Source organism: Cupressus sempervirens, chromosome 10 (assembly GCF_028749045.1).
Source record: "Cupressus sempervirens isolate cs-2001-9-10 chromosome 10, ASM2874904v1, whole genome shotgun sequence".
Taxonomy (NCBI): domain Eukaryota; kingdom Viridiplantae; phylum Streptophyta; class Pinopsida; order Cupressales; family Cupressaceae; genus Cupressus; species Cupressus sempervirens.
The window spans coordinates 351496513-351508006 of NC_143127.1; the positions used below are offsets into that span (position 1 = coordinate 351496513).

General features: G+C 32.2%; 1 protein-coding gene across 1 annotated transcript; it reads left to right on the forward strand.

The window, feature by feature from the left end:
* The first annotated feature begins 3787 nt into the window (after nucleotides 1-3787).
* On the forward strand, nucleotides 3788-10597 carry LOC149534032 (bifunctional levopimaradiene synthase, chloroplastic-like). Its single transcript, XM_089803123.1, has 14 exons — nucleotides 3788-4137; nucleotides 4818-4897; nucleotides 5021-5336; nucleotides 5754-5937; nucleotides 6099-6316; nucleotides 6405-6525; nucleotides 7190-7302; nucleotides 7481-7710; nucleotides 8075-8187; nucleotides 8277-8375; nucleotides 8535-8750; nucleotides 8881-9019; nucleotides 9363-9611; nucleotides 9912-10597. The coding sequence occupies exons 1-14, from the start codon at nucleotides 3927-3929 to the stop codon at nucleotides 10203-10205; spliced, it is 2583 nt and encodes an 860-aa protein (XP_089659249.1). The 5' UTR covers nucleotides 3788-3926; the 3' UTR covers nucleotides 10206-10597.
* The last annotated feature ends 897 nt before the right edge of the window (nucleotides 10598-11494 follow it).

The window sequence follows — 11494 nt, forward strand, 5'->3', positions numbered from 1 at the left end:
CTTCACTAGGTTACCTCTTTTTGGGGGAGGGTTTTTCCCACATGGTTTTCTCTCTTTCCCCATTTACAAAGGTTGCATCTTTTGCATTGTACTTGGGTACCTAACATGACCTCATTGCCGGGACCCATTCTGCATTCATCTTAATTTTGTGAGCTTAAGACATTTTCCTAAGTTGCACTTAAGGGGGGGGTGTTAGAGTAAATAATTAATTAATTGTTAATTATTTATTCTATTACTTAAGCTTACTTAGGTAAATGCATTAATTTAATATTTTGTATTTAATACATGTAGTGGTTAGTTGTTGACAACACGAAAGTTTGTTCCCTTCTAGCATGTTCCACCTTTTGTGGATATGTGCTGAGTTGTCATCCTTATCTTCTACCACCTTCCAGCTTGTTCTACAAGCTTCCTTGAGGTCTTTATAAGCGACCTCTCTCTCATTTTATTTTCATATAATACGGCATTCTCATTGTAAATACATTTTCTTCTTGTGTTTGCACATATTGTCTCTCATGTCCATTTAAGGTTTTTCCCTTGCTCCATGCTCTTCCTTTCCTTGGCTTCTCTTTGACAGGTTCTCGCATGCAGGTGATCTTGGGCGTCTTCAGAGTTGGCTTTCATCAACTCCAACAGAAAGAACCAAGGAAGAAAACCCAACATCATGGCCATTTTGAAAATAAGTTTAACAATAGCATTTTGCAACAGGACCATTATCTCGAGGAGAAAACTCCCCAACACATCAAATTGAAACAACAACTCTGAATTTTTGCTTGGCTCCATAACAAGGTAGCCACTACAAAATCTGCAAATCTCATCAAGGTAACCAAAGAGAAAATGAACTGACCGAAGATAAACATATTTAACACAAAGACACATCCAACCCATTTACTCCCATCCCAGGTTTGCACAATAGGTTCATTATCAAACTAGACTAGGGAGAAGGTGGATTTTTCCATGTAGGAGAAGTTGGTTACAACACCATAATAGATGCCCTTTCGAGGCTATAATCACAAGAACTTCCATTCTTTCACTTCTCAATTTTAAAAACACAAACATGGTCTATACTAACAAGTAGGGGCCCATAACACCGTACTCTCTCCCTTTTCTCATTATGAAGAGAGACTCTGCACTGACTAGAGTCCAACTGAACCTCTCCTCATGTACATGGCCATTTTTACCCTATCCAAGAGTGAGTAATGCCAACACAACCCTTATAATTTTCCTCATAAATCAAAATGTAAAACATGAAGGAAAACATTTAAGAAAACCCATCACAATCCCATCCCTTACATATTTCATTATACATATGAATACACACATAGAAAAAGCTTACTAAAGCAATGTAAAACACTACATGAAAACATGAATTTGAAGGATCCCTATGTTCACGAATGGTTATGGCAAACTAAAATTTGAGAAGAGCTATCCTTCCTTCTCCTTCAATTCTAACTTTACTCTCTAACTGTAGAGATTGGGTGAACACTCTTCCACCCTCAAATTTGCCACTAAATAGGCTCCTAACTCAACAATCTATAAAAAACAATAACTCCCCACTTGACTAAGGGTTTTTAGAGTCTTCTAACTTAACCTCATTATTAAGGAAAATTTTATGGTGGAGTATAACTTGTCAAACTCATGGTGAAACTTCAATTTTTGCACTAAAGCAAAAATGAGATATTTGGGCAGTCACAAAAGTCAACGAAAGGGGCTAGAGGGGTGAAAAATGCCCCCAAACCATACATATACCCCCTAAGCACTTAGTTTTTATAATTTTTGGCCTCTAGGACTATTTAGGGACCTATTAAATTGCTTGAAATATTTGGACTTTTAAAAAACCCTAGGAATGCAAACTTATCATTGAACCCTGATTACTAACGAATTAGTCTTACATTACTAACTTAATCCATCTCAGGTTATTAGGTTGCTCGGCTAACCTTAATTATCATGTTGATATGCATATACAGATTACGTGTGTCAAGTAGCACTATCAAATCATTGTTATAAAACATTAAACACTTTATGATTATAGAATGATAAACACATTCAATTTATGATACAAATAAAATATGGAACAATCGTGTTTGCATATTTCATTAGACTCAACCTTGGTTTTCACAAATTGTATATAGGGTCAAGTTTCAGTTCTTCGTTAGATTATCCGGCTAATAATCCTGCACACTCATTTCACACATAGTAGCTTGAAAAAAATCACAAGCATATATTCAAAATTTATCTAGATAATCACATAAATCAAAACATCAATCTTTCATGTAAATAAATGTTTATCTCATTTCTGCTCATATATATAACCATTAATTTTTTTTTGCATGATCAAGGTGTTAATCATATTCTTAATTTTGCATTCACTTATTGTACTACATCATCAGTATGCATGTTCATAAAACATTAAATAACATGATTAAACATCTCAAAGTAAAATATCACACGACATAAAATAACATAATAATGTCCAGTCTGTCCGATAATGTCTCGACATATCGAGTCATGAAGTATCAAAATAACAATATATTAGCTGTAATATGATGGGTCGGGGCGAGGCCTCACCAATATACCGATCTAAAAGAGAGATCGCCATAGGGATTGGGCTTCCAAGCCCATTCATCCTTCTTATATTTATCCTGAAGAGAGTTTTCCCCCAAATCATTAGTGATATCATTAATATTCCTTTCCTAATATGCATTCCAACCATCCTTAATATTTTGTGTTTGTTTTGTATTTTGTCTTTCTCTGACATAATATGTTATTCATATGTTATTTAGAATGCAATAGTACATTGCCTATGGCAAGTACAATAACTACCATACATACCTCAAATATGAACCTCTTTATTTACTTTAGTTTTTTTAATTGTTTTAAATTATATATTTACTATATACAAATATATTTAATTTATTGTAACTATTTTTTTTTCTTCATTCAAACTTTTAATTCTAATTTCTTGAATTTGATTACTTTTATATTTATACATGATCTATCTAAAAACAAAAAAATTAATAAAATAATATCTTTCTTTTTATGGAATATTTTATGTTAGAAAATATTATGATTACGGTCAATTCTTAATATACTTATACCATCACACTCCACTCTATAATATCTCTCAAAATAAGAAAACATTCATCACGTTACACAAGAAGCTAGATTAGTGAACTATATAATTACCAATAAACTAAATATTTAATTACTATAATATTAGACATATATTTCTAATATTCACTAGCAACAATAATTTCCTCAATTAAAGCAAAGCCAAGATACCATCTACAAATAGAAAGACCTACATTAAAACTATCCACAAATAATTTCCAAAAAGGAAAAACCAGATAAAACACGCCTAGTGAACAAGACAAGATCAGATTCCAAAATTTCCCAAACGCCAATGCAATTTATTTAAAACATGTAATCATTTTTATATTAATAGATTCTTAAGTTTTATCGTCGACTGAAGCATTTAGTGCACGGTTTCCATGATCGCCAATAGAAATTAATTTTGATTAAATACTCGACTCTTAACTTCACACTAAGCGACTAATTCTCACACAGAAAGTCAAAACAGCAACGAAAATGCGACTATTCGTGTTTGGTATACTTAAAAAACAAATAACATCTCAGAAGACGACAGATGAGAAATATACTACGGAATCTCAAGTAAACCAAGGCGAGACAATAAAGACCGACTATAGGACAAATACCAGCATCTAATTAGCAAAAAGTTCTTTTATAATAATAATGTGGTCTGGGCCTCCTTTATATACAGCTCTTTTTCCTCAAGGCCTATTCATTGAGGCCAGTGGGTAATTGTCAGAGGGAGCTGCCATTGGGACTCATCATCTGAAGCATAAAATTATTTCATATTTTTGTCTCGTGGACATTAAAATTTTCTTTTTCTTTTGAATTTGGAAGAAATGGCGCAATCTTTGTTTTCTTCTGCAAATTCTTGCATTGTGAAGTCTCGATTTTCAGAAGTTAATGGTGGAATTGAGCTCAATAGATCAAGACCATTATCATTTTCACCCTCTAAGAGGCAATGGAATAAGCACTCAGCTGGTTTGGTTCTGGCTTGTCTTGGAGATTCCAGGCGGCCTTCGCCGCCTGCTGCTACTGGGGCTGGCACTGGTATGCTTTTTTATAGTCAATTTCGAATAGAAAAAGTACATTCGAAGAAATTTGGGGGGTCGTATGCGAATTTCTGAATCAAATTGTGTTTGTTTATTTTTATCAATGTTTCGAATCACATTCAGAAATTCATCTAAATTTAACTATGTTTGTTTATTTAATCATGTTTCACAACATACTCAATTAACTATCATCTAGAAGAAAAAAATATCACACAATTATCTATTCTATAGAGTTAGATTAAGAACAACTTGGATTATTTTCTGATGCTGTTATGCGTACATACGTTTGAAAATTTTGGACAAATTCCAAAAGATAACTTGGGTTCATTTATCATCAGGAAGAAAAAACAAAAATATAGAATTAGGTTGCAGATAGAGGCGTAAAAAAGTTAAGATAGCCAAGAGCAACTTGGGTTATTTTCTTGTATTGCTGTAATTGTATACATTTGAAAATTTTGAAAAATTCTAAAAGACAACTTGATATATTTATCATCAAGATTTGAAATAATATAGAATTGCAGATAGAGACTTAAAAAATTAAGATAGTTAAAAAACAACTTGGTTATTTTCAAATGTTGTTATGAGTGCATATTGATTAAACAGTTTGAAAATTTTGGACAAATTTTCTGATGCTGTTTCTTTTATGAGTGTATACTGATTGTTTGACATCTATTTCAGCTTCTACAACGGTGAAAAGAGAGTACCCTCCAGCAGTTTGGAATGACGACGTGATCAATTCTCTAATATCAACTTATAAAGTATGGATTTTAATGGATTATGCTTGTTTTGTTATTGGGTTCTGATTAAATTTTTAGGGTGGTTTTATTAAAGTTGGTTTCTTGTGGTTTTACTGAAGTTGGTTTCTTGTGGTTTTAATGAAGTCTACAGATATAGAGGAGCAGGATAAAAGGGCTGAGACATTGATAGCGGAGATAAAGGGCATGTTTAAATCATTGGGGGATGGTGAAACAAATCCTTCTGCCTATGATACTGCTTGGGTTGCAAGAATACCTGCTGTAGATGGCTCTAATGGCCCCCAATTTCCTCAAACGCTTCAATGGATTCTGCAAAACCAGTTGAGTGATGGTTCATGGGGCGAAGAATTGTGCTTCTTGACATATGACCGTGCTCTTGCTACACTTGCTTGTGTTATCACGCTCTCTCTCTGGAACACAGGGGAAGAACAAGTCAAAAAAGGTGTGGAGCTTTGAAATTTTGAAAAAATTGGTGCTTGGGATTTTGTAGATTGGATCATGTTTGATGTTGAATTGATAAAAATTGGTTCTTGGGATGGGAAGAAATTTAAAATTGAGATACAGATTGATCCTAAGGGATTAAAAAGAGCGTCTTGTCAAATGATTGAGGATTGGATTAATAGAATATGAATGAATATTAATTGTTTCAATCGTTTTAATATTTTATAGATTAAAAGTGTTAAATAGTCAACTACCTTTTTTAAATTTAACTTTTTAAAACTTCTTTTTTTTTTTTTTTTTTGTTAATGTCAACTACCTTTACTAAATTTAACTTTTATTTAATATGTGATGTTTAAAGACACTCTTAGATACATCTAAAACTTTTTACAAACTTAAATCTGAAAATTGAAAAATGCAGGCGTTGAATTCATAAAGAATAATGCAGCACGAATGGAGGGAGAAGCGGACAATCACAGGCCAAGTGGATTTGAGATTGTTTTCATTTCAATGCTCAATGAAGCTAAGACTTTGGGATTGGATCTCCCTTATGAACTGCCTTTCTTCAAACAGATCAATGAGATGCGCGAGACTAAGCTTAAAAAGTGAGTTCTTATAATCTCTTGAATCAATAGAACAATTTATCCACAATTGAATTCTAATATTCCTTGAATCAATAGAACAATTTATCTACATTCAATTTTACATTTTCTTTCAATTGAATTGCACGATCTTATGATCTCTAACATTTTGTTGGGTGTTTCAGGATTCCTCTGAATGTTGTACACTCCATTCCAACAACAATTCTCTACTCGTTGGAGGGATTGCAAGAAATAATAGATTGGGACAAGATAATGAAACTTCAGTCAAAGGATGGATCATTCCTTAGCTCCCCTGCCTCCACAGCGGCCGTGTTCATGCGCACAGGAGACAAGAAGTGTTTAGATTTTTTGAGCTTCGTCCTCAACAAATTTCAAGATCACGGTACAAATCATTAGTCATGATTTTGTTTGATTTGAGTAAATAAAAGTTGATTTGAAGTGGGATTAAAATAAATTGGTATGAAATGCAGTTCCTTGTCACTATCCTCTTGATCTTTTCGAGCGCTTATGGATGGTTGACACTTGCCAACGCTTGGGAATTGATCGCCATTTCAAAGACGAGATCAAAGATACTCTGGATTATGTCTACAGGTACTTTTACATTTTATATTTGTTATTATTAGGGTGCATAATGATTTAGTTTGTAGTTCAATCATTTGAGTATTTTTTATTCAATGGTGTTTTAAATCACGCTACAAGATCTAAATACAAACAAGAGAAACTAGTGAAACTAGTAATGGTAATGTGATCAGAAACTAGTGAAACTAGTGATGGTAATGTGATCAATTAAAAAAATCATGAGCTATTAGCAAAACGATAAGCAAGAGAAAAGAATGATAGATTATATAATGTGATGGGAAACTGATAAGAAGGGGAAAAAATCTCCTATAATTTAAACCAACTAATAATCATTTCAATGAGCTGGATTTGTGGTTTATTAGTGAGAGCTTCCTTGTAAGGACAAGGTCATAGGTTCAAGTATTGTACCAACATTATTGATCATGGTCTTAAAAAGTTTACTCAATTCATTACAATCTTATATAACTGTCTCAATTCTTAGATTTCTTAAAAACAGATTACTATTTCAACTTTCAAAATTTCTGCTTACTTTACTTTAAACATTACACACTAGACAAAAAATTTAGCTTGGGAAAAGTAAGTCAGTTTTGACTATTTAACCCCTTTTAGTTTAAGAATCAAATAAATGATGTTTAGGCTACATGCTCATTTGTTGACTCTGATAATTATTCAACAGTTATTGGAACGATAGAGGCATCGGATGGGCTAGAGAAAATGCAGTTGGTGATATTGATGATACCGTCATGGGTCTTCGTCTTCTCAGACTTGGCGGATACAATGTGTCTTCAGGTAAGAAAGGAGAAAAACATGTGTCTTTTTTATCCTATTTTAAATTCTGATAATAGATCATAAAGTGTGAATAAAAACCGTTAATACAAAAATACTCAACACATTCAAATTTAGAAAAACTTAAAAGATGAACCACAAGTATAATGCTGAATTGGGTCTCTCTTCATGGCTTTTCTAGATGCACTGAAAACATTCAGAGACGAGAATGGAGAGTTCTTTTGCTTCATGGGTCAAACACAGAGAGGAGTTACAGACATGTTAAACGTTCATCGTTGCTCACAAGTTGCATATCTAGGGGAAACAGTCATGGAAGAAGCAAAACAGTGCACGCTTCGATATTTGACCAACGCTCTTGACAATGTGGGCGCTTTTGACAAGTGGGCTCTCAAAAAAGATCTTCAAGGAGAGGTAGGCAGCTAGAAATAGCCCGGTCAAAAGAATTTATATGTTCATTCAATGTGTACATTGATTATAATAATATTATAGAATCAATTATTAACTGTGTAGTTGACCAATTATCAAAAAATCAAAAATATTATGAATTTTTCTGAAAATTTTAAAATTTAATCTTTATGATCTGTATAGTTTATAATAAAAAACAAAAAAAAATTTGAAAAAAAATCACTATGTTCTGTGAATCTAGAAAAAATAAATAAAATTTGACTTTATTTTGTCTTTATACATTTTGTCACGAGATTAACCTGTCCCCAGTTAAATAATATGTTTTCAGTGAATGTTAGTGGGCAATATAATAATATTCTTTGACTTGCAGGTGGAATATGTGCTTAGATATCCATGGCATAGAAGCCTGCCAAGACTGGAGGCAAGGAATTACATAGAACAGTATGGTGCAAATGATGTGTGGCTTGGAAAGTCTATGTATCTGTAAGCATCATTCTTCACCCACTAAATCTTTCGTTTGGACTATCTTGTTTTGATTTTGGCTTATTCTAATTCTATTCTCTGTTTGTCAGGATGTACTACGTAAGCAATCCGAAATATTTAGAGCTGGCCCAAATAGACTTCAACAAAGTCCAAGCAGTACACCAAAAGGAGATTCAGGAGCTTCAGAGGTATATTGCTGGCCATTAAAGCTATGAGACTGAGCTTGTTTGGAAATTAAATTATTCTGATCTATTTGGTTCATATTTTGTGATCTATCAAAGATAATTTAAATTATTCGAATTGGGCAAACAATGATGAATTATTGTCTTATTGTTGTGTTCTTAAAGGTGGTGGAAATCTTCTGGTTTCACAAAGCTCAATTTCACACCCGAACGCGTGGTTGAAATATATTTTGGAGTGGCAGCGACCATGTTCGAACCAGAGCTTGCTACACTAAGAGCTGTTTACACTAAAACTTCAATCTTTACTGTCATTCTTGGCGATCTCTATGAATCACAGGGATCAATTGATAATATGACACTGTTCTCTGAAGCAGTCAAAAGGTTTGAGTTGATGCTTATTCAAATTATTGTTGTTCAAGGACAAAGATGTCGATATCTATATAATTCATCTTGTTTTCAAAAAGAACAATTCTAATACAATCATCTAAATCAAATTGGGTATTTTGTTTAGGTGGGATATGTCACTAGTGGACCGCATGACAGAAGAAATGAAAATCTGCTTCAAAGGGTTGTATGAAACGGTCAATGAAATAGCAGAGGAAGGAAAGGAGAGACAAGGACGTGACATATTGCCCTACCTCCGAAAGCTGGTATGTATTCATAAGACCAAATTCAGTCCTTATATCATGACATGTGATTCAAAATATTGATGCAAAACAAATATCATACATTTAAATCCAAAAATCTAATATCGATAACAAATTTGAAGTTTTTGTTAGGCAAGAGCCTACAACACACTAGCAAATTGTGAGACTTACATGTGAAAGGTCTTAGGTTTGAGTTTACTCAAGTAATAACAATCAATCTCAATAAATAATAATAATAAATATTCTAGACTTTGACACATTACCTATCAAAATAAATTTAAATTTTTTTTCATATTGATTGTTTTTCTTAAGCCTTTTCTAAGCTTTTTGTCATGTGATTTTGCAGTGGGAGGCTCAGCTAGATTCCTACACCAAGCAAGCAAAAATGACAGAGGCCAAATACATGCCTTCATTCCAAGAGTACATGGGAAATGCCACAGTATCAATGGGACCAGCCACCATAGTTTCGACCTCAGCACTTTTTACAGGAGATCTTCTATCTGATGAAACACTTTCAAATATGGCCTATAATTCCAAATTTGTTCAATTAATGGTTTCAACGGGGCGTTTGGTTTGTGATACAAAAACATACCAGGTATTCTTTGTTCCTCTTCTCATCTTCTTAGTTTCAAATACATCTCAAGGCTATAAATATTGGGCCACCCTTATACATCACACATTAAGGAGAAATTAAACTTTGAAAAAATAAGTCAACTTTGACTATTTAACACTTTTAGTCTTAGAATGAAGCTTAGTGTGTGATGTTTAAGCTGTCCGTAAATATTGTACCATTTGTGAAGTATATTAATCTAAGATGAGTCACAATGACATCATGGGCTATGGAAATCACATGTCTACAAAGCATATTAATGTTTGAATGGTGGTTGAAATGCAGGAGAAACAAGAAAGAGGTCTTCCTTCAGCCATACAATGTTACATGAAAGACCATCCTGAAATCTCAGAGAAAGAAGCTTTGGATCATATCTACTCTCTACTTCAGAATTCTCTGCTGGAAATGAATTGGGAACTTGTTAACAACAAAGAAATGCCAGAGACTTGTAGAAGGATGGTTTTTAACACATCAAGAATAATGCAGCTGTTTTACATGGAGAGAGATGGTTTTATTCTCTCCCATCTAGAAATGCAAGAGCTTGTGAGAAAGTGCCTTTTCGAGCCAGTGGCAGCATAGAAATCGGACTAGAAAAAGGCCAACACTTTTTCATAAGATTTTTTTTTCTAACTTTCTTTATGAGGTATCTGCTTTTCTCACTAAATTCTTTCTTTTTCCTTGGATAGTTCAGGGTTCCCTAAATTCGCTGCAAAAATAAATGCAAGTTGTATAGGTTAGTTGAATCTACTCATGCCTCATATGACCCTCGCTATGACAGGGATTTGGGAAGACTTCACACTCACAAATGTGGGTCTTGTTTAATGCAAGCTATGTAAATTTCTCTACTAGTTTGAATAATTATTATACCAGTGTTCACATCAAATATTCTAAGGTGAACATTTTTATATAAATCTTATGTAAAGCACTTTATCTTACCCTTGAATAAATCATGTCTACCCTGTTTATAGTTCTCTTGAGTGTTTCTTATTTATGAGTTTGCATTTTTATAATAAAATTTATGTAAAAATAGATCACATTTCATAAAATTCTAGTAATCATAATGATTATATAAATAATAAAAAATATAAAAATAATATTCGTTGGTGAAAGAAATTTTGTTATTTTTAAATGGATAAGAAGAAAATAACAATTTTGTTTTGTTGTTTAATAAAAATAATGGTGCTATTGTACATTTATATCTCTTGAAAAAGGGAATGTCAATTATAACACCCTCCCTCATAACTCATAATTAAAGATTGATATTTGAACTTTGTCACATCCTTTTAAAGTATAACAACTTTCATAAAGAAAAAATGACAAGCATTTAAGAATAGAATTGACAATATAATCATTGAGATTGATCCTATAAGGTCAATGAAATCAAAATAATATCTTTATAACTTATGTTTTTTAATAAACTTGAATTATCTAATAAAATAATAATTATATCTCAATTAAATCAAATAATGGATGGACAATAGGTGACATAATGTTCTCCTAAATGATAGAGGGAATAAATGAGGTTTTTCCCTTCATGGATGTGTTGGTTAACATGCTTAGAAAGATGTTTGGAGAAAATATCATTAAGAAGTTGATTGAAGAGAATTTAACTTGATATTCAATATAGTCAAAGACTAAATATAAAAAAAAATATAGTTTATGATAAAAACTCATATATACTAAAATTAAGAAAAATAAATAAAAATTTAAATGATTGAAATTGTTATATATGAATTCTAAATAATCAACATTATTTTAAAATGAGATAATCAATATTAATATAAAATAAAATTATTAATAAATATGTAATAATTTACTTTAATTTGAATAAAATTATTTTATTTATATTAAAACTTCATTATAATTTT

What these genes read in the sequence shown, in the direction of transcription:
- LOC149534032 (XM_089803123.1), top strand. Translation starts at nt 3,927, where the DNA reads ATGGCGCAATCTTTGTTTTCTTCTGCAAATTCTTGCATTGTGAAGTCT. An exon ending in GAGATTCAGGAGCTTCAGAG is followed by an intron (nt 8,376 to 8,534) that starts GTATATTGCTGG and finishes GTGTTCTTAAAG; the next exon opens with GTGGTGGAAATCTTCTGGTT. An exon ending in TTCTCTGAAGCAGTCAAAAG is followed by an intron (nt 8,751 to 8,880) that starts GTTTGAGTTGAT and finishes TATTTTGTTTAG; the next exon opens with GTGGGATATGTCACTAGTGG.